Source organism: Papaver somniferum, chromosome 9 (genome assembly GCF_003573695.1).
Source record: "Papaver somniferum cultivar HN1 chromosome 9, ASM357369v1, whole genome shotgun sequence".
Taxonomy (NCBI): Eukaryota; Viridiplantae; Streptophyta; class Magnoliopsida; order Ranunculales; family Papaveraceae; genus Papaver; species Papaver somniferum.
The window spans coordinates 176,302,938-176,327,704 of NC_039366.1; the positions used below are offsets into that span (position 1 = coordinate 176,302,938).

At 35.8% G+C, this 24,767-nt stretch overlaps 1 protein-coding gene across 1 annotated transcript; it reads right to left on the reverse strand.

The window, feature by feature from the left end:
* Positions 1-19,644: 19,644 nt before the first annotated feature.
* On the reverse strand, positions 19,645-21,580 carry LOC113309360 (transcription factor MYB30-like). The gene is made up of 3 exons (XM_026557778.1): positions 21,200-21,580; positions 20,929-21,058; positions 19,645-20,805 (listed from the first exon to the last, which is right to left on the reverse strand). The coding sequence occupies exons 1-3, from the start codon at positions 21,330-21,332 to the stop codon at positions 19,893-19,895; spliced, it is 1,176 nt and encodes a 391-aa protein (XP_026413563.1). The 5' UTR covers positions 21,333-21,580; the 3' UTR covers positions 19,645-19,892.
* Positions 21,581-24,767: the final 3,187 nt, after the last annotated feature.

Here is a 24,767-nt window from a genome sequence, read left to right on the forward strand (position 1 = left end):
AAGCAGAACAAGAAGAAGATGAATTCGAGTTGATTATTCCTTCTTATTTCTTTGGAGAACAAGTTGATTCTATAGATCTAGAGTTGTATCCGTTAGATATAGGGTAGTTCACTTCACACATGTATTGTACTATGGGAGGACAAGGATAATACAACTTGCAGTCACTGTCACACATGCTCCAATTATGTCAAAGTCAATGTACTTATTGAGGTGGAAATTCAGATTGGCTCCAATCCATATTCTAGATGTACTTATGTGGTTCGAGTACTTGAGGTGGATATTTATATTATGTTTAACATATTTCTGGAGTGTGAAACGTGTTGACATGACAGTTTATTTCTCAGTTTTGAACTGTGACAGGAAAGGAACTTTTAGGAGCAATGTATTTTTCAAGGATGAGGTCAGTAATCAACTTGCATCCACTTTCATGGATTACCAAGTCAGCACTTAGCTGCTTTAAGTAAACTTTTCAACATGGGAAATGATTTATTTTGGGTGGTGGTTTTTGGTTGTTTGATAGAGGAAAATGGTGTGACTCCATCTTATGGCTTTCTCATTCTAAAAGCTGGAGTTATCCAAGTACTTCAAAAGACTTCGATAAAACTATTAAGGCTCATGTTCGACAAAGAGGTACTAAGGGCGCAACAGATGTTGAGGCTCAGCTCGATGGAGTGTTTATATATAATTATGTTCAGGTTGAGACCTTTAATGGAAAAACAACAAGACGAATGACGGAGAAGATACATCTTACCCTTGTTTACGAGGTCAAGTATGACGATGCGAAAGGTGTTCCCTTGAGTTCTTGCCAAGCTATGCGTCGTAAAGCTAAGGTGTCTATTTAATGTTGGAAGACGAGCACAAGGGAGATCAGTCCACTTGTTGCTATTGAGGAAATAATTATGACGAGTTATGAGCATTGCAGGTTGCAGAAAAGGGGTCAATGTAGTGCTGGGATGCAAGTGACAATAAATGGAGCTGCAATTAATGTCAGGTCAATTAGCAAGAGGACAACATTATGTGCTTAGTAAATTATCGCCCTCTTCGTGAGATTTTTTGGTGTTGTAGCAGTCCATAAGTACAGTGCGGGTTCCAAAAGGAATATCAAGCTAAAATTGAGAGTTTTGTACGTGGGAGATCGTATTACAAGAGTGCAACTAAATGATTGGTACATTAAGGATGAAGGAGTTTTCTTTGTTGGATCATTGCAGGTAAAGGAAAACATGATTACAAACTGTAATCTGATTAATCCCACTTTGGGTTACATTTGTCGATGCTTGCCTTGTTTCAGTCAGTGGTTGGGTTTCTTACTTCGACACAAATGGCGTTCTAAAGAAGTGTTATACTTAGAAAGGAAAGTGGAAAGGAAAAGTACTTCCACACAGGTTGTTGGCGTGGTTTTGGATGATTATTTTGAGCTATAACAGTACACCCATGTCCACTCATCTCACAAACATACATCTACAACTAAGAGAACTACCAACAATAGAGATGGGCAGACTAAAGTAGGAGGGAGGACATGCCTCTGACTACAACCATATAGGCAGACTCCACTGGGGCGGAAAAAGAGCCATCAATTTGCACTCATGAGAGTCATTTTGTGGCATGGGATCAATAGTTATGTCAGCCGGCTACAGGGCGAAACATCTCTTGTATTTCAAGATGCAATCTTGAAGGACTCTCCAACATACTTGCTTGTTTTCATATCATTCATCCTTGAGGAAAAGGATGTTCTGAAGGGGATGGTATTTGTCATGCCCCTAGATGAGGAGGAGGATGCATGTATCATCTCGATGTCGGTATTTAGTGTAATTAGTACATTTAGTAGCCTTTAGTTGTAGTAGGGGTGTCTTTATCCTTTATAATGAGTGGTTTATGTTAGAGCATTGCTCGGTCGAACTCGCAAGCGTTGCTATCTCAAGATTGTTTGTCAAGTTCAGTTTCCAAAACTATAAGTCTTGATTTCTAGTCTACTTATAGCTAAGTCTCGGATTAGGATAGTAAGTGTAGTTGAGCCTTAGAATCCACGGTGTTCATCGATGGAAGACGAAGAACTACTCAAGGGAACTTGTGGAACTTCATCAACAAAAGGTATGTGGAGACTTGAACTTATCTATCACTCAAAATTTTATCTACTCTATCTCCTATTTGATACAAAAGTCGTATTGCTATATAGACTTCAATTATACACATTTGCTATTTCGAGTCGAGTTTATCTCGCCTATCTATATCTCGAAATATGTGTTGGTAAGCTTTCGCTTTAGCCAAGTTCATCTTTACTCGATGAAAGTCATGTTGATTATTCCAATAACTTGAAAATCGCTTTGATGAAAATAGTTTATGAATAACAACTATTTTAACATCCTCTAAGAAAGATTCAATGATTGAGATGAGAGTTTAGAACAAGTAACCATCTTTGGATGTAAACATAGTGTGTTCTCACATTTGTGTAAAAGTCCAAAACTGGGAACCCAAAGTATGCGTACCCATACGCGTAGTGGCGGTTGTTGGAAATCCGGGTGAGTATGCGTACCCGTACGCATACTGGCGGAAGTTTCACGTTCGTGAATTTCTGCTGGAGTTTGAAAGTCAAAAACAAACTCAATCCAGTTACTTAAGTATGCGTACCCGTTTGCATACTTAGGTAGGTTACTTTCTAAAATCGGTTTGTTCATGAACTAAAACATTTATATAATAAGGAATGCAATCTTTGCAAACCGTAGCTATAATGTTCATGAATTGATTCGAGTGAATCCAAACAGATTTTGCTTCGATTTTGTCTTGTATACTTCTATGAGATCTAAGAAATTGAACAACTCTCTAACTAGTTCATTTGAGTCATTTGAACTAGTTATGGTGAAGATGAATAAGGTTGATATGAAAGTGTTCATATGGCTAATCATTGGTTAACTATTGTTGAACCAACTAAGTATACACGTTTAGGTACGGTTACTCAAACCTAAATGAAGTTACATTTCATTTGTGTATAACAAGCTAAGTTCGATCTAATGGTTGAAAGATATTAGCTTGAATCTAATCAGGTTTTCATCTAACGGTGAATATTGAATGCTTTGTTACCAAGGTAACTTAGATTGCAAACCCTGATTTGAAATCTATATAAAGAAGAACTCTAGCAACTGGGAAACCTAATCCCCACACCTCATGTGTGATACTAGTTGTATAAGCTAGAGTCGATTCTCCTTTAACCTTAGGTTTTTCACGAAACCTTGTAGGTTAACGACTTAAATACTTCATTGGTTTTGTGAAGCCATACCTAACTATTTTCTCTGTAGTTGCGTGACATGATTTTGTTGTTTCTATCGTGATTGAGTATAATCGTAAGATTGGCTTGAGATTTATATCTCCGATAGGCAAGATAGAAAAGTAGTTGAAAAAGTGGGGGTACAACAACCACACCCAATATTTCGCTTACCAATCTGTATGGACAGACTCCAATATACTTTCAAGAGAATCAACTAGACTCAATCTTAATAAAGTATATCAAAGAGTTATATCTCTCTTTCTTGATTCAATTCTTTCTCAAGCAAATAGAAATCTGCGAGTCTAATTGAATACAAGAGAAATCACTTGAACGGTACCAAAGACCAATGTTCAAGTATCAATCAATTTCAATCAACAACGAAGGTCGGATTTCCAATTGATTGATTCAAACGCACAACTTGTGATATTTCAATTATATAATAAAATATAATGCAGAATAGAAATTACACAGACACCAGAATTTTGTTAACGAGGAAACCGCAAATGCATAAAAACCTCGGGACCTAGTTCAGATTGAACACACACTGTATTAAGTCGTTATAGACACTAGCCTACTACAAACTAACTTCAGTCTAGACTGTAGTTGAACCCAAATCAATCTCACACTGATCCAAGGTACAGTTATGATCCTACGTCTCTGATCCCAGCAGGATACTACGCACTTGATTCCCTTAGCTGATCTCACCCACAACTAAGAGTTGCTACGACCCAAAGTCGAAGACTTTAATAAACAAATCTGTATCACACAGAAAAGTCTACAAGAATAGATAAATTTTTCTTCCACAAAAATACCTACAAGTTTTTTGTTCTGTCTTTTGATAAATCAAGGTGAACATGAACCAATTGATAAACCGGACTTATATTCTCGAAGAACAGCCTAGTATTATCAATCACCTCACAATAATCTTAATCGATGCGGCGAAAGAAGATATTGTGGAATCACAAACGATGAGATGAAGATGTTTGTGATTACTTTGATATCTTTCCTATCGTAGATATAAATCTCAAGGACTTAACTTTTGACAAGGTATGGGACAAACACAGTTCACGGACGCAAACATTCATATCTCATAACAAATTTCAATATATAAAACCATAAAGATTAATACTGCAAAAATCATCTTCCAAACAATTTTAGAATTTAAACCAATAAATCTAAAAACATGAAAATGAAAACGTTGGACATAGCTATGTGTAATCACAATAATGGCTATTCCAAACTCTAGTTATTCTTCTAATCAAAACAAGAAAAATAGAAGATTTACTAGGCATAAAGCATCAACAAGTTAAGCAAATCCATGCCAAAGCCGAACACGAACTAAAGTCAAATAGACGATTTTGGATCCTCATGAGCCTTGAGATCTTTAAGTTTGTGATTAACAGCATCCACAACATCATCAGAGTGGATATCCTTATTGAGAAGTCCTTTAACATGAGTTTTCATGAGAACAAGGTCAGATTTAACCTTTTTCAACTCAGTTCTTACCATATCAAGACACTTCATTGTATCAACAAGTTGCTGCTTTGCATCCTCAAAGTTTTTGAGAAAATCGAGAACCACTTCAGCTGAAATCTCTTCAACCTCCTCGATATCCGAGTAGGAATCAGGAGATTGAGGAACATATCCTTCAAATTTGACAAAAGTCCCCTTCTCTTTATCGAATTCGAAATATACCGCATTATCAACGAAGTCTTCGGGAAAATCCCAAGAGCAGGATGATTTAGGCCATTGATGATAAAGAGCCTAGAGTGAGATAATTTAACTCAATAGGGTAGGTATATAAACAAGTTTCGAGAGACTTAGGTTTTACAAAATTGGTTTGTGAGAGAGTCCCAAAACCGTTCGTATACCCGCGAGAAGAGGGTCCAAAAAGCTCCTTCCAAAAAGGTTGTTTGTGAAGCATCTTGTTGACAGACAACATCCATACTTTTGCTTTTCAAAAATATCAATTTGAAGGCATAGAGCCAAAAACAAGAAGAAGATTAAAAAACACTCATATAAAAGTGTTACTTGATAATCCATCTAAGAACGATAAGAAATTAGCTAGATAATCAGTGTCACTTTGGCAAAGAGTATACCTAAACATTTCTCACTCAGCTAGGATTTTTGTAAGTGAGATTTCAACCTTATGATTACTTAACACAAGTACGAGCCATTATCTCATTAAATGAAATGTGTTTATGATCGAGTCTCTTTTTCCTTTCAAATTTAGGAAGAAAACCTTTTTGATGTGAGAAATTATCATAAAACTTACTGTCATCAAAATACGAGACATAGTTTGAGTCCTTACCAGAGGATTTTTCCCTTGAGAGGGTAGACAACTTGTTGATGGCTTTTTATAACCTTTAATTATTTCCTTCAGATTAACATTAACATCATCCCTTTCTTCTGGAATTTTATTTTCACTTAAGGTAACATCACCATTTTTGTTATCAGTAGGAAAGACTTGATCTTTCCTTAGACGAAGTTTATTAAGACGTCTGTTCTGCTTTTGAGCATTTGAGGAACTCATTGAACTGACCTTGCTGGTAGTATACACAGGGAAAGTACGAAAGCCAATTGGTTTCGACATATGAATGTCAGTTACACCTTTGAGAATTAAGTCTAAGGTGTGTTGAAGTTGAACCACAGAGTTTTTGTTCAACCTAGAGTTTCCCTTTTGTTTAAAAGAACTCTTTGTCTCACAGAAGAGACATACTTTCTGATCACAAGAATGATTAGATAGTACAGTCTTAATAGTCTTGTTCGGAGATTTCTTCCTTCCATGTGATGTAGAACATCCTTGATTAGAGGAGACTAACACATCTTTACTGATAGGAAAGGATTCCAATTTTACTTCTGGATCTAGAACATTTTCAGTTGTAGCAGAAGTACTTGGTATATTAGACTGCTTAGAACATCCTTGAATAGAGAGTTTACTCAAGCGATGTTCAATTTCCAAAGCATCCTTTTTGAGGTTATCCTTAAGAGACATACATGAAGAATGATCTTCAGTATTTTCTTTGAACTTGCAGTCCCTTATAATACCAAGGAGAACATCGACATGATGTTTTAACCGATTAAATCTATCAACTTGGATTCTAACAAGATTTAGAATCAAATCACTCTCTTCAGTTATTTCCCGTTCATTTAGAGAGATAAAATCTTTTGAAGGGTAATCAGAATAACACATGTCGGAGCATGTCTGTCTAGTTTGAACACAGGGTTCGTCTATATTTGAGATTGAAGAATTTTTCTCTTTAATAGAAATAGACGAGACATAACCTTTATTTCTGGTGACGTGTTTATCAGAGATAATACTCTTGTACATAGAGTCAGATCGCTACAAACACAGACTTATAAGGTCCTGAACGTGTTTGCCTGCTCTGATACCAATTGAAAAAGTGGGGGTACAACAACCACACCCAATATTTCGCTTAGCAATCTGTATGTGCAAACTCCAATATACTTTCAATAGAATCAACTAGACTCAATCTTAATAAAGTATATCAAAGAGTTATATCTCTCTTTCTTGATTCAATTCTTTCTCAAGCAAATAGAAATCTGTGAGTCTAATTGAATACAAGAGAAATCACTTGAACGGTACCAAAGACCAATATTCAAGTATCAATCAATTTGAATCAACAACCAAGGTCGGATTTCCAATTGATTGATTCAAACGCACAACCTGTGATATTTCAATTATATAATAAAATATAATGTGGAATAAAAATAACAGACACCAGAATTTTGTTAACGAGGAAACCGCAATTGCAGAAAAACCTCGGGACCTAGTCCAGATTGAACACACACTGTATTAAGCCACTACAGACACTATCCTACTACAAACTATCTTCGGTCTGGACTGTAGTTGAACCCCAATCAATCTCACACTGATCCAAGGTACAGTTATGCTCCTACGTCTCTGATCCCAGCAGGATACTACGCACTTGATTCCCTTAGCTGATCTCACCCACAACTAAGAGTTGCTATGACCCAAATTCGAAGACTTTAATAAACAAATTTGTATCACACAGAAAAGTCTACAGGAATAGATAAATCTGTCTCCCACAGAAATACCTATAAGTTTTTTGTTCCGTCTTTTGATAAATCAAGGTGAACAGGAACCAGCCTACTATTATCAATAACCTCACAATAACCTTAACCGACGCGGCAAAAGAAGATATTGTGGAATCACAAACGATGAGACGAAGATGTTTGTGATTACTTTTATATCTTGCCTATCGGAGATATAAATCTCAATCCAATCGTTACGATTGTACTCAAAACGATAGAAGATGCAAGATCAGATCACACAACTACGAGAAAGTAGTATTGGTCTGGCTTCACAATCCCAATGAAGTCTTTAAGTCGTTAACCTGGTTTCAAGAAGAAACCCAAGGTTAAAGGAGAATCGACTCTAGCTAATACAACTAGTATCACACAGGAGGTGTGGGGATTAGGTTTCCCAGTTTCTAGAGTTCTCCCTTTTATAGTCTTTCAAATCAGGGTTTGCAATCAATGTTAGCTTGGTAACAAAGAATTCAATAATCACCATTAGATGAAAACATGATTAGATTCAAGCTAATATCTTTCAACCGTTGGATCGAAAACTTAGCTTGTTACACACAAATGAAATGCACGATTTTAGGTTTGTGTAACAGTACCCAAACATGTACATTTGTTGGTTCAACAATAGTTAACCAAATGGTTAGCCATATGAGCACTTTCATATCAACTATATTCTTCTTCACCATAACTAGTTCAAATGACTCAAATGAACTAGTTAGAGAGTTGTTCAATTGCAAGGAAATCTCATGTAACTACACAAGACACAATCGAAGCAAAAATGATTTGATTAACTCGAATCGGTTCATGAACTTTATAGCCACGGTTTGCATTTAACATTCCTTAGTTAATATAAATAAGTTCACAAACAATCGTCTTTAGATATAACCAGCTTAAGTTCGCAGACTTAATTCCCGGACTTAAGTTCCCGGAAGGAGTTCTCAAACTCCAGCAGATATTCTCGGGTCGAGAACTTCCGCTAGTTTGCAGACTGGGTTCACGGACTGAGTTCGAGGACTGAGTTCACGGCTCTTGTTCCGGTTCTCTTGATCAACAAAGTTTGCAAACTTCGGTTCAAGGAAAAAGGACTTATACATATATGTGTTGCCACACAATGCTTATATCCAACATTGGTTATATAATATAAACTCTCATTTAAATCATTGAAACATTCTTAGAGGACGTTATATAGTTGTTATTCACAAACTATTTTTCTCCAAAGCAATTTTCAAAGTGATTGAAACATATCATTACTTTCGTCACTAGGTAAAGATGAACTTGACCAAAGCGAAAGCTTACCAACGCATATTTCGAGAAATAGATAGGCGAGATAAACTCAGCTCGAAATAGCAAATGTGTATAATCAAAGTCTATATAGAAAAACGACTTTTGTCTCAAGATAGGAGATGGAGAATTAGACTTTTGAGTGATAGATAATTTCAAGTCTCCACACACCTTTTAGTCGATGAAGTTCCACCAGTTCCTTAAGTAGTCCTTCGTCTTGTATGATGATTGCCATGGAGTTCTTGAGCTCAACTACACTTTTTATCCTAGTCCGAGACTTAGCTATAGTAGACTAGAAATCAAGACTTATAGTTTTGATCACTAACACAAACATGCTTGAGATAGCAACGCATGCGAGTTCGACCGAGCAATGCTCTAACAGTAGCCACAAACACCTTCGTCTCATCGTTTGTGATTCCACAATATCTTGTTTCGTTAATAGATTAATATTATTGTGTGGTGATTGATAATTCTAGGTTGTTCTTTGGGAATATAAGTATGGGTTATCAATTGGTTCCTGTTCACCTTGATTTATCAAAAGACAGAATGAAAACTCGTAGTTATATCCGTGGAAGACAGATTTATCTATTCAATAGACTTTTCTGTGTGATACAGATTTGTTTATCAAGTCTTCGACTTTGGATCGTAGCAACTCTTAGTTGCGGGTGAGACCAGCTAAGGGAATCAAGTGTGCAGTATCCTTCTGGGATCAGAGACGTAAGGAGCACGGCTGTAACTTGAATCAGTGTGAGATTGATTAGGGTTCAACTACATTCCAGACCAAAGTTAGCTTTGTAGTAGGCTAGTGTCTGTAGCGGCTTTATACAGTGTGGTGTTCAAATCTGGATTAGGTCCCGGGGTTATTCTGCATTTGCGGTTTCCTCGTTAACAAAATTTTGGTGTCTGGTGTTATTTCCTTTTCGCATTATATTTTGTTATATGATTGAAATATCACAGGTTGTGCGTTGTATCGATCAATTGGTAAATCCAACCTTTGGTTGTTGATTGAAATTGATTGATCCTTGAACATTGGTATTTGGTACCGTTCAAGTTATCTCTCTTATATTCAATTGGGCTCGCAAATTATTATTTGTTTGATTGCGGATTGAATTGAGAGATTGAGATATAACTCCTTGATATATTTGTTATTAAGATTGAGTCTAACTGTCTAGTTGATTCTCTTGAAAGTATATTGGAGTTAGTCCATATAGATTGTTAAGCGAAATATTGGGTGAGGTTGTTAGACCCCCGCTTTTCCAATTGGTATCAGAGCAGGCAAACACGTTTAAGACCTCATAAGTCTGTGTTTGTAGCGATCTGACTCTATGGACGGCAGTTTTATCTCTGATAAACGCGTCAATAAAAACAAAAGTTTTGTTTCTATAATGTCTATTAAAGAGAAAGATTTGTCAATCTCAAATATATATGAACCTAGTGTTTTAATGAAACAGACTGACAATGACATGTGTTACCCCGACTGCTCTTCAAATGAGTCTGACTCCATTGATGAAAGGGAAGCAGCTGATGAGAGTAAACTGATTCTAAATCTTGTTAGAATTCAAGTTGATAGAATCAATCGGTTGAAAAACAATGTCAATGTTCTCCTCGGTATAGTGAGAGATTATGACTCTAAAGAAAAATCTCCTTGCAAGGAAAACGCTGAAGTTCGGTCATCATGTATATTACTCGAGGCGAATCTCAGAAAGGATTCTTTGGAATTAAACATCTCTTGAGTAAACTCTCTATTCAAGGATGTTCCAAAAAGTCTACTATACCATCTACTTCTATCACAACTGAAAGAGTTCCAGTTCCAGAAGTAAAATCAGAATCCCTTCCTATTGGAAAAGATGTGCTTATAACCTCCTCTAATCAAGGAAGTTCCACATCACATGGAAGGAAGGAATCTCCAAACGATGATGTTAAGTTTGTGATCATAAAGTATGTCTCTTTTGTGATTCAAAAGGGCATGTTAAGCAAAAGAGAAACTCTAGGTTGAATGACAATTCTATTGTTCGACTTCAACACACCTTAGATTTAATCCTCAAAGGTGTAACTGACATTCGTATGTCTAAAACAATTGGTTTCAGTACTCACCCTGTGTATTCTACCAGGAAAGTCAATTCAATGTGTTCCTCAAATGCTCAAAAGCATAACAGACTTCTTAACAAAAATCGTCTAAGAAGAGCTCAAGAATTCTCTTCTGTCAAAAAGACATCAAATGTTGCTTTTGATGTGGATAAATTATCAGGAGAAGGGAGCAAAAATGAGGATATGAAAAACAGCCTAAACGTGATAATTGAAGGATATAAAGAGATCATTAATAGGTTGTCAACTCCCTCTAGTCCAAACTCTTCTGGTAAGAACTCAAATTATTTCTCGTATTTTGATGACAATAAGTTTTATGATAATTTTTCACATCAAAAGGGATTCTTTCCTAGATTCGGAAGGAAAAAGAGACTCAACCGTAAACACATTTCATCTAATGAGCTTATGGCTCATACTTGTGCTAATTAATCACAAGGGTTGAAAGCTTACTCATAAAAATCTTGTTGAGCAAGATGTGTTAATAATCAGGTATACTTTTGGCAAAATTGCTTTCTGTTTAGTTGAGCTATTTTCTTATCGTCCATAGCTAAACTATTGTCCACAGACAACTTTGCTTAAGTATTGGTTGTATCTGAAGATGTTCTTCGTTTCTTTCTTTTTGTCTTATTTTTGAAGAAGCTTTCGTTGCAACTAAGTTGCCCGCTACTCTTGTGCTCTAAATTGTTTCTCTATGGAGATATAAAAATTATCGAGCCAAATATTTGTGAAAATATTCACGTAGCGAAAATTCTGTCGTATCTTAAAAATACGACCTTTGTGTGTGTTTTTTTGTTTTTTTTATTGGGTCAAGTTGTATTCGTATGGGTACCCGTGTTACTGTCACGAATCAATTTTGGAAACCCTAAAAGTTACCTTCCCTAAGAAACCATTTAAATACCAAACCCTTTGAGTTACGTACGCATGCTCTGGGTTATTTTGTGTTTCGTCAAGAATGTCTTCTTCTTCTCGCTCTGGTGATTTTGCAAGAGGTTTTCTTGGTAAAGGTATTGGTTTCGATTCCAAAGGGAGGAAGAAAAGAACCCTAGTAGAAGATGATTGTCCTAATGCCTCATGTTACTATTCATATTCACATCAGGATATTGAGAATGAGGAAATGGTTTTTGCTGAAGTGTTCATGATTTTCGTAAATACTTTGAGGAAGCAAAACTGCAACTCGTTGATACAATGAAGAGTCTTGATGTGTTAAGAACTGAGTTGAAAAAGGTTAATTCTGACCTTGTTCTCATGAAGACACATGTTAAAGAACTTCTCAATAAGGATATCTTCTCTGAAGAAGCTGTGGATGCTGTCAATTACAAGCTCAAAGATCTCAAGGCTCGTGAGGATTTCGAAACGTCTATTTGACTTCACTTCGTGTTCGGTTTTGGTGGTTTATGAGTCTTTCTTTGTTTCTTAGCTTGTCAATTTCTTTTTGTCTAGGAAACTTCTTATGAGAATTTATTCTTATGTTTTAAGAAGGATAACTAGGGTTTGGAATAGCAATTATTGTGAGTACACATATATATTTCCAACGATTTTCATCTTGCAATGTTTTTAGATTTATTTATTTAAATTCTAAAGTTTATTTGGAAGATGATTTTGCAGTATTAATCTTTATGGTTTTATATACTGCAAATTGTTATGGGATATGTGTGTTTGCGTCCGTGAACTTTGATTGTCCCATACATGGTCAAAAGTTAAGTCTTTCATATGTCGGTATTTTGACAAACAAAAGTTAAGCCTATTATATCATTATGCAAATATTGATGGAAGATAGGATGAACTTTTGTTTACAAAGATTAAAGTCTATTATATGTCATTGTGCAAATAGTGATGAAAAATAGAATGAATCTTTGTTTATTCTGCAGTATTGATCTTCCCTGATCCATATCTTTATGTAAATACTCTGCGGATCCGTAAGTTTTCTTATGTGAGCATTTCCGATTAAATTAATCATGGGTTCTCTTGTGGTTAATTTAATTGAGATTTTTTGATACAAATTCATATTATTATGTGATTTGTTAATGTCCAAAGAAATCCTTCTTTTCTTATGAAAGTAAGGTCGCTCTTGTTGTCCTTTCAGGAATGACATTTTATGGCGGGGATGGGGGGGTGGGGGGTGGGGGGGGGGGGGGGGGGGGGGGGGGGTTCTTAATTGAACTTCTGCTTAATTGCCAAATCTTTGTGGGGAGTGCGACTGTGGAATATTATAGGGGTTATCTTGTATTTTTATAAACTCCTTGATGAGTGCATTTAGTTTCGGCTATATGATTGCATCTAAAAAATTTGATATGTGCTTTTCTTTTGGTCATGAAGTATCTCTATGGAGATTTCGTTAGGATCCCACTAATTTTTGTATCTTTCCCAATTTTATTAAAAAAAAAGGGGGAGAATTAATGTGTAGTTCACACTACAAATACATATGGATTTCAGATCATTATGTAAGGGGGAGTGGTTTTCATGTGAGATGAAGTATTGACTAAGGGGGAGTGATACATATCACCATAATATTGTTGTCGAAGTTGTGATACAATTGAACATTGAATCTTTGTAATAATACTATGACATTGTATAACAATGATTGAGAGCTATTGTTTTCTCATTATTATAGCTACGGATCTTCAACAACGATGATGCTGAATTAAATACCTTTAGAATCATTGGAGTACTTGGAAGTGACGAAGATTTCGAGTAATGTTGAAGAACAAAGGAGATCAATCATTTGGATGAGAAGCTACAACGTTTATTTATTTTGTATTCCATATGTATTAATAGTTTTGTCACTAAAATTGACAAAGGGGGAGATTGTTAGAGCATTGCTCGGTCGAACTCGCAAGCGTTGTTATCTCAAGCTTGTTTGTCAAGTTTAGTTTCCAAAACTATAAGTCTTGATTTCTAATCTACTTATAGCTAAATATCGGATTAGGATAGTAAGTGTAGTTGAGCCTTAGACTCCACAGCGTTCATCGATTGAAGACGAAAAACTACTCAAGGGAACTTGTGGAACTTCATCAACAAAAGGTATGTGGAGACTTGAACTTATCTATCACTCAAAAGTCTATCTACTCTATCTCCTATTTGAGACAAAAGTCGTATTGCTATATAGACTTCAATTATACACATTTGTTATTTCGAGCCGAGTTTATCTTGCCTATCTATTTCTCGAAATATGTGTTGGTAAGCTTTCGCTTTATCCAAGTTCATCTTTACTCGTGACGAAGGTCATGTTGATTATTTCAATAACTTGAAAATCCCTTTGATGAAAATAGTTTGTGAATAACAACTATTTTAACATCCACTAAGAAAGTTCCAATGATTGAAATGAGAGTTTAGAACAAGTAACCATCTTTGGATATAAACATAGTGTGTTCTCAATTTGTGTAAAAGTCCAAAACCGGGAACCCAAAGTATGCGTACCCGTACGCGTACTGGCGGTTGTTGGAAATCCGGGTGAGTATGCGTACCCGTACGCATACTGGCGGAAGTCTCACGTCCGTGAATTTCTGCTGGAGTTTGAGAGTGAAAAACAAACTCAATCCAGTTACTTAAGTATGCGTACCCGTTAGCATACTTAGGTAGGTTACTTTCTAAAATCGGTTTGTTCATGAACTAAAACATTTATATAATAAGGAATGCAATCTTTGCAAACCGTGGCTATAATGTTCATGAATTGATTCGAGTGAATCAAAACCGATTTTGCTTCGATTATGTCTTGTATACTTCTATGAGATCTAAGCAATTGAACAACTCGCTAACTAGTTCATTTGAGTCATTTGAACATGAACTAGTTATGGTGAAGATGAATAAGGTTGATATGAATGTGTTCATATGACTAACCATTGGTTAACTATTGTTCAACCAACTAAGTGTACACGTTTAGGTACATTTACTAAAACCTAAATGAAGTTACATTTCATTTATGTATAACAAGCTAAGTTCGATCTAATGGTTGAAAGATATTAGCTTGAATCTAATTAGGTTTTCATCTAACGGTGAATATTGAATGCTTTGTTACCAAGGTAACTTGGATTGCAAACCCTGATTTGCAATTTACATAAAGGAGAACTCTAGCAACTGGGAAACCTAATCCTCACACCTCCTTGTGATACTAGTTGTATAAGCTAGAGTCGATTCTTCTTTAACCTTAGGTTTTTCACGAAACCTTGTAGGTTAAGGACTTAAATACTTCATTGGGATTGTGACGCCAGACCCAACTATTTTCTCTGTATTTGGGTGATCTAATCTTGCTATTTATATCGTAATTGAGTACAATCGTAAGGTTGGGTTGAGATTTATATCTCCTATAGGCAAGATAGAAAGGTAATCACAAACACCTTCGTCTTATCATTTATGATTCCACAATATCTTATTTCATTAATCGATTAAGATTATTGTGAGGTGATTGATAATTCTAGGCCGTTCTTCCGGAATATAAGTCCGGGTTATCAGTTGGTTCCTGTTCACCTTGATCTATCAAAAGACGGAACAAAAACTCATAGGTATATCTGTGGGAGACAAATTTATCTATTCAATGGACTTTTCTGTGTGATACAGATTTGTTTATCAAGTCTTCGACTTTGGGTCGTAGCAACTCTTAGTTGTGGGTGAGATCAGCTAAGGGAATCAAGTGCGTAGTGATAGACACATTTTTTTGTCTAAATTGTACTCAATGTCTCTATTGTTAGTGCTCAAATTTTGTACTTATTTTGATGCTTTGTGTGTTTGTAGGCGTTTTTGGAGAAATACACTTGTGTGGAAAAAGTTGCTCAAAAAGTGCTATTCGGACTCCCAGATAAAAGTACTAAAGGCACCCTCAATTTGGATAAGGGGCATCTCAGTTGGGCACCTGCTATTCGCACCCCCAGTTTGGTTAGGGGGACACCATCTTCTACCTTTCAAATCTATTTTTGGCGGGAAAATCTGGTTTCAAAGAACCAGAATTAGGGTTGGCAGTTTGGACGAGAATGAAGGAGACTCAACGACTGGGAATTGTTGGGATGACTTGAATGCTGGTAACAGGCATGGTATGGTCGATTTCGTCAGCTATATTTGGCTAGATTCTCGGTGAGAAGAAAACAGGGGAGTGCGTACTTGAGAAGAGTTTTTCACGGGATTGTACGTGTTCTCTGTGCATGGCGTAAGATGGATGTATGTTTAACTACTTCTGGGACGTGTTTCAGACTAATTGGAGTGTGTCAGATGTGCAAAGACGCGTGAAGATTCAAAACAGGGAAGAAATCTCTGTATCTTGCATGGGAATATTTGTTATTAACTGCCGGGAATTATTTGGAGTTATGAGAACATATTCTCGGTCAGAATGGGTATATATAGGATGCTAGCACCACAGAGAAGCAGGGTCGAGAGTCCGGGGGGGTGAGGAGAGCCAGAGAAGAATAAATTCGAGTTTTCCCAAACTCGGTTTCTGCTGCTGCTGATGATGATGAACATGAAGAACACGAAGAACGGACCATCCAAGACCGTCGTTTTCCAACAGTAACAACGACTCACAGCCGTGGGTCGTACATCAGAGGCAGACTTATTTGCCAGCGTTTGCGACACAGAGCCGTGGGTCTTAGAGCAACAGTAACAGTGACAATCCTCTGTATCGTCTTTTTTTTGGTTTGTAACAAATATAATTGTTACAAAACCCGGTTTTGAATTATTTCTCCATTTTCATCATTTGTAAACACCCTTTGAGCAATAATTATGATTTTTGAGCGTGTTTCCAACATGATGAGCGGCTAATTCTCCCACAACCAAGGCAATGAGGAAGCTATTTACGCATGAATAATTGGTAACTATTTTATTTTCTCTAATATTTAATTATAATTCACTCAATCACTGTTTTGCAGAGTTTTAAATTGTTTGTGTAATTTTCCTAATCAGTTGTGATTCAATTAGATAGGTTATGCTTTGTTTAGATAATCTATGCTTAAGGGATACAATTGATGTTTGAGAATTTGCTTGATTATTAGTGAGTTAAGATATAAAGGAATTAAAAGATAATTAGAGTTTTGGATTATTTACCATCATTAATTCATGTGTAATAGTGGAATCAGTGTCTTGGTTATTTTCTCATACCTCTCGCCCACTTTGTTAATATTTTTGTATATAATTTTATTAAATATTTAAATTTAATCTTCACAAGTCCGAGAGTTTGAACCTCATTACTACAACATCATTCAAAAATATTAATCACGTAGTATCCTGCTGGGATCAGAGACGTAAGAAGCACGACTATACCTTGAATCGGTGTGAGATTGATTAGGGTTCAAGTACATTCCAGACCGAAGTTAGCTTTGTGCTAAGCTAGTGTCTATAGCGGATTAATACAGTGTGGTGTTCAAATCTGGACTAGGTCCCGGGGTTTTTCTGCATTTGCGGTTTCCTCGTTAACAAAATTCTGGTGTCTGTGTTATTTCTTTTCCACATTATATTTTGTTATATAATTGAAATATCACAGGTTGTAAGTTGTATCGATCAATTGGTAAATTAAACCTTTGGTTGATGATTGAAATTGATTGATCCTTGAACATTGGTCTTTGGTACCATTCAAGTTATCTCTCTTATATTCAATCGGGCTCGCAAATTATTATTTGTTTGATTGCGGATTGAATTGAGATATTGAGATATAACTCCTTGATATACTTTTTATTAAGATTGAGTTTGACTGTTTAGTTGATTCTCTTGAAAGTATATTGGAGTTAGTCCATACAGATTGCTAGACGAAATATTGGGTGAGGTTGTTAGACCCCCGCTTTTTCAGTTTAGATATAAGATTTTGGGGGCATTGTAGCCGTTAGATATAGGGTAGTTCACTTGTGTTAGATCACTGCTCGGTCGAACTCGGAAGCGTTGCTATCTCAAGCTTGTTTGTCAAGTTTAGTGATTAAAACTATAAGTCTTGATTTCTAGTCTACTTATAATAATGTCTCGGACTAGGATAGATTGTGTAGTTGAGATTTATACTTCACGACGTTCATCGATTGAAGACGAAGAACTACTAAGGAGAGCTTTGTGGAACTTCATCAATAAAAGGTATGTGGAGACTGAAACTCATCTATCACTCAGAAAGTCTATTTCTACTCTATCTTCCTTCTTGAGACAAAAGTCGTATTACTATATAGTATTCGATTATACACATTTGATATTTCGAGCTGAGTTTAACTCACTTACATATTTATCGAAATATGTGTTGGTAATATTTCGCTTTAACCAAGTTCATCTTATATTCTTGACGAAAGTCAAAAGATGATCATATGAAAAGCGCCTGGTAACATCTTACATGATTTATGTGATACAATCATTTGATGTAGACTCGGAATTTCGTATTCATTATTTCAATAACTTGAAAATCGCTTTGATGCTAATAGTTAGTGAAAAACAACTATTGTCATCCTCTAAGAAAATTTCAATGATTGAAATAGAGTTTAGAACACTTAACCATAATTGGATTATAGACATAGTATGCGTACTTGCATATATCTTGATCCAAGATCGGTATAGTATGCATACCCGTATGCGTACTGGGAAGGTCAGGTAAAGTCCGGGAGCCTTGGTATGCGTACTGGCGAACTCAGTTGAAGTTCGGGGACTATTGTATGCGTACCCGTACGTGTACTAATTCAACTGTTGTTTTGGATGTGTGATAGTGTGCGTACCCGTTCGCATACTGTCGGATACAGTCCAAGTCCGGCTACTTACGTCTGCGTACCCGTTTGCATACTTGAGTGGGTTAAGTTCTAAAATCGGTTTGTTCATGAACTAATACATTTATATAATAAGGGATGCAATCTTTTGCAAACCGTGGTTATAATGTTCATAACTTGATTCGAGTGAATCAAAATCGATTTTGCTTCAATTGTGTCTTGTATACTTCTACGATAATATAAACAATTGAACAACTCTATAACTAGTTTCATTTGAGTCATTTGAAACTAGTTGTGGTTAAGAAGAATAAGGTTGATATGAAAGTGTTCATATGGATAACTTCGGTTAAATATTGTTGAGCCAACAAGGTGCACATGTTTAGGTACGGTTACTCATATCTAAATGAAGTCACTTTTCATTTTTGTGTAACAAGGTAAGTTCAATCTAACGGTTGAAAGATATTAGCTTGAGTTTAATCAGGTTTTCATCTAACTGTGAATATTGAATGCTTTGTTACCAAGGTAGCATTGATTGCAAACCCTGATTTTGAAGACTATATAAAGGAGAACTCTAGCAACTGGGAAACCTAATCCCCACACCTCCTATGTGATACTAGTTGCGACTAGAGTTGATTCTCCTTTAACCTTAGGTCTTTCACGAAACCCTGTAGGTTAACGACTTGAAGACTTCATTGGGATTGTGAAGCCACAACCCCATATTACTAACGAATAAATATCTTTCATCCAAGGTTCTGAATTGAGAAATATTAGATTGTTTCACTCAAACCCTAGACCTAGCTAATATGTTTGCGATATGAAATAAGTTGACGAGGAAGTGACTGTGGAAAAACCATATTTCAGGTTAAAGTTCCTCAGATTACTGAACAAATAAAAAGAGACCTATTGAGAAAAAGAACTAATCCTTGGGTTCCATGTATAACCCTGAAAAACAATTGATGATCAGAACTTGGATGTTCATTCATTATCAGGTTGACTCTACTTTGATGATAAATATATACATCGCACTGTACGTCGAAATAATGCTCATTAAATATAAGTAAATTCGAAAATTCGGAAGTTGAACAATACAAATTCGAATCTCATTCGAAGGAAATTACTACTACATAATTTAGTTTCCATCCATACTATAATAGATAGTTCATTAAACTATATGAGCTCCAAAAAAAGAAAAAAAGTTTATAAGGAATAAACAAATAATGTAATGAGCAAACTAAAACAATAATAATAATAATAATGTAATGCAAATAAGCAAACTAAAAGTAAGGAAATTGATCTAGCTAGCTAGCTACATGCTTATTTATTTTTATTATTAGAGAATAATACATGATATAATAAACCTTAATTCTTCCAATATTCACTTTGTGTAAGAGATTACTATGTTCTTAAACACAAATTCAGAACTGAAAACAGTTTTTTGCCTTACGTAGATCATCGCGCCACAACATAATTATTTCCAACGTTCTTCTTGCGCATAACTTGTGCACATATGGAGAGGGAGAAGAAGAGCATTACCATGGTAAATATGATCAAAATATTGGAGAGGTCTCCATAGGATCTTCCTCAAGAACTTGTCCAGTTGCTTCATCCAGGAGCCACTTCTCTAATAAAGAAAATGGTGGTTGGTTTTGATCATCTTCGATCAACCCTTGGTGATCACTCTCCGAGATCGAATCAACCCTATCTTCGATTGGAGCAGTAGCCGCTGTAGTAGTGGTAGTTGTTTGAGGTTCCTCTGGGGATGCTGATGTCGTCGACCCATGAATTGTAGTCGAATCTGAAGAAGATTTCTGCTCCCAACAAGCCATATTACTTATGTTTTCAAATGTTAAAAGAGATTCAAAGTAATCTGCCTCATTTGAGATAAGATCATCATCGTCATTGCAGGATTCTTGTACTTCAACTTTCTTAACAAGTTGCTTGTCATCATCAAGGTTATTGTTACCACTATGGCTAGTGTTGTGGTTGTTGTTCTTGGAGTTATTGTTGCCATCGAGTAGTACTTTCTCTTCTGTTTGGGTAGCCTTTGATTTGAGTGTAGTACTACTACTAGTATTCAACTTATTAGGAGAAGTCTTCACCCAACCTTCCAAGAGTCTTGAAATGTTTTCTGTGCTTGAAGCATAAGAAATAGTTGAGGTAGTACTACTAGTATTACTACTACCTACACTACTTCTATGACTACTAATGAACTTATTTAGGGCTGAATTTTGATGGATCAAATGATGATGTTCTAAGTTTCTTATTCTATCATAACTACTACTATAATCTTTGCTAAAAAACTGAAAGCTGGTTGATGAATCCGATGACGATGATGATCCCAAATGATGAGGGTGTAAAATGGAGTGAAACTTCTTCAGTTTCTTCTTTAAGTGTGTATTCCAATAGTTCTTTATATCATTATCTGTTCTTTGTGGAAGATATGAAGCTATTGCTGCCCATCTGTGTAATTCCCCCCAAAAAAGAAAGGCTCAAGTTATTAAAATGGCAGATTATGTGCTGACTGATTTCAAAATTAAACAAAAAAAATAGTAGGGCTGATGAGAGAACTGTAAATATACATACTTGTTGCCCAATAAACTTTGAAGACTTATTATCATCTTTTCTTCTAGTTCAGTGAAATTTCCTCTCTTGATTCCTGGTCTTAAGTAATTAGTCCATCTCAACCTGCAACTTTTGCTGCACCTTAGCAAACCTAGAATAAGACGACAACAAACAAACAAACAAAAATTAGGTTAAAGTATATATATACGAAAAGTTTAATGATCACCATGCATAAAATCAAATTCATAAGAAGTTGGAAGTAGAGAGAGTAGTAAGGATATTGTATACTTACCAGTATTAGTTGGAACCGATCTCCAATTCCCTGGTCCATGGTCTTTGATGTAGGATGCTAAAATTAGGTCTTCTTCAGGAGTCCAAGGTCCTTTCTTGATACCAACTTTATCACAACAAGGAGGTCTTCCCATGGCTTGCTTGCTTTCTTTTCTTTGCTCCTCTATTTTTGTATGATCTATCTTTTAAACTGATTATACAAGGATATCTTCAACTTTCCTTCTCTAGAAAAAACAAACTACCATTACTTCTGCTCAGTACTACTACTCCTCATGAACTGGATAATAACCATGAACATGTGACTCACTATATATACAAAATGAATGAATTGCAAAATAACTTCATGAGGGAGAGAGGGAGAGAGAGAGAGAGAGGGGTATAATAGCTGTTCTCACTCCTTTGATGATCTGATCTACCTCTCTGACTTACTTAGCTTTTTTTCTAATAATAACTTTCTCATCAAAACATATTAAATTCAGTCAAATTTACACTGCTAAGTTGTAGAAATTGTGTTTTTACGAAATCATGATTTATTTATTTGTTGTGTTTACTAGCTAGATACAGCAGTAGTAATGGTGTGTGCATATATGCATGTACGTTCCTTTTGGGGTTCACATGGATCGTACGTGCATGACTTGCTGTTTCTCAACAAAAAAGTTGAAAATCAATTATTATTGGTTTTCAATGCGCGGTTTATAAATTATGATGTGAGTTTGGTTTTCTTTGGAGTAATTGCTGATATTAAGTTTGTAGTAGTAACTGATTTGATGAATACTGAATAGGTTAACCCTAAAAAAGTTACTTGATGATCAGAAGTTCAGAACTATAGCAGTATTTATTGCAGTAGATTTTATGATCCACGAGACTCCACGGTATTGTCTCTTTACTTTACCATTGTTCAAAACTTTTGTTCATGGCATTGATTTTTCATTTTAGACTTTTATGTTACAAACAGATGTTTTTGTCTGATAATTTCATATCAAACCAAACATCTTCTTAATGGATTGTTCTCTATTTGAATCTGACGTTATCTGAGTAACGGGAAAAAATTAATATTAACAAACAAAAAGAACACAGAGTAAACAAGAATTTATTTTAGATTTTCGTATGAACTTTAGTGTTCGGTTTTAGCTTCTTTTCTTCTTTCTTTTTTCTTGAAGCATGCCCGTTTTTAGCTGTTTTCTAGTCCAAATTATCTATAGGCAAACTAAATAGTTTCTCTAATTTCTATATAATGGTATTATTTGCATAACTTAGTTGAGTATTCTAAGAAATATGGTTGCTTGTGTGTCTCAAATCCGAAAACTTTGCCAACTACCATTAACTACATGAATAACTCTACGCGTATTTACTTATTTTACATGTGTTCTAGGGCTGCACACTGTATGGCGGTTTGGTATTGTTGACCTTAAACGGTAGTTAGCAGGCATAATATTCACCAATAGTGGATATCTTTCCAATTTCTTTGCATTTCTTCCAGTCTTTTGAATTTTGTTGTTTTGGGTTGACTGTTGTTCTCACAGCCCCTGATCAAAAAGAATAAAGCCCTATCAAACAGTTCCAAGCCGACAACAATTTAAAAAAACATACTCCTATCATCCCAAAATGATGACTTTTAAATTGTCCCAGTAATAGGTGGCCTATATCATTAAAAAATGGGATATTTCTAAAATTATCATTTTAATTCATTATTGTTAGTATAAGAAATATATATAATTTGATAGTCATGTTTACATTCGTTAATTACGCGTTTTAAATTCAGTGGTATAAAGTTTACCAATATCCGTCGTACAATTGTAAAATTACTTAAAAACAGTTTTCTCTTCTCCCTTCTTAAGAAGAGGAAGGATCCCTTCACACTTTTATTCTCACACTATCTTACACATTGGACGTCATTTTTGTGAATAAAAACCAAACCGTAATGGATTTGAAGCTAATATTCTAGGGCCATGTTCCTCTTACCAAGTTTTACATGCCTACCAAAAATGAGCACATTTCGAAATATAAAACCTCACAATCTACCGATCTTAATTTCAGTGGCTAAAAATCAGTTGATTTTCGACGGCTCATTTTCAAAGTAGTAGATGGTGTAGTTATACGTCTAGGAATATGCTCATTTTCGGTAGAAAAATCGAACTTTGTAAGAGGAACATATCCCAGCATATTAGCTTCAAATTCGTTATTGTTTGGTTTTTATTTGTAAAAAATAACGCTCAACGTGTGAGATAGTGTGAGAATAAAAGTGTGAAGGGATCCCTAGAATATAAAATTGAAACTAAATCATCTATTTAAGGACGAAGAAATTATAAAGAAAAAAATAATAATCGTAGGTTTTAAATATCTAATGAGTGATTCTAGGTTGACCGGGAATTTTTTCCTAGAAATGCACCGTGAGAGGATCCCACAGACATAATTCTGCGTTCTTATCATTGGGATGGGAAAGGGTAGGAATGGGCCTCACCATCCTCTCACACAGTGCATTCTTTCCGACAAAATCACGATGTGTTAATCATTTTCGATATCCAATAGTCTAGTTAAAGAAAATGTCGGTCATCTATAACCGAAAACAGTAAACTTTTCATTAATAGACTCCTAAATATGTGCGAACCTGTGATTCTCGTAAGAATTTAACTAGATTAAGATCAAACGACGATTGACGAATGAACCTAGGGATTACACTAAATGGTTTAAACCGTTGGCTTTTGGTTAAGTTTGAGGATTCGCCAGAACCAAATTACAATCTAACGGTTTTCACAATATTAAAAACATCCCAAAGTTAATCGATTTTGGTTTGGTGCATGCTGTTTCACGGTTTGGAACAGGTTTTATGCAATCTTATGTTTAGGTGCTTGTATATGTACGTATAGCTTACACGCATCCTTAAAAACTTCGTCTTACTCATGTGTTTTGGTTTGATGGTCCACCAGAACTAGATAAGGATCTAACATTTTCTCGATACTGAACCATCTGCACGAACCCATAAATGAACAGTCTGGTGTAATAATCCGTTTGGTTTGATGTGGTTTCATCATTCATGTAGGTGTAGATAATCCACCAGGATAGGTGGCAAGATCCTAAGTTGTGATACACCAAAGAATAAAGAGCGGCGAAGCACAAAATAGAACCAAACGGCACAAAGAGCGAGGTATCACGTGGGTCGGACGTGATGGCCCAATAGTCGGATGTGACGTGACCCTTATCCTCTGACAGGTCGGGCGAATAATCAGAAAGCACTCGGTCAGACGAAGGAAGATGGTCAAACAAAGGAACGAGAAGAAAGAAGGGAGACATCGTGTTAACCAGACGATTAAGACTCGGCCTCGGGTGAAGACTATCGGTCAAACCAGAAAGTCGGCCGAGCAGTGAAGGTCCGATAGAGAACAGCTAAATTGATGTAATGTGACCAACATTGTAATTCTGTTGTATGTCGACCTTGGCCTATAAATATAAGGGCAGGTCAAGAGAGAGAGGCAGGTTAAGAGAGGAGGGAGGAACAAGTCATCATACTTGAGTTGTGAGAGCTTCACCACTTGAGAGGGAGAGAACAACTTGTAATCAAAGAAGAGCAA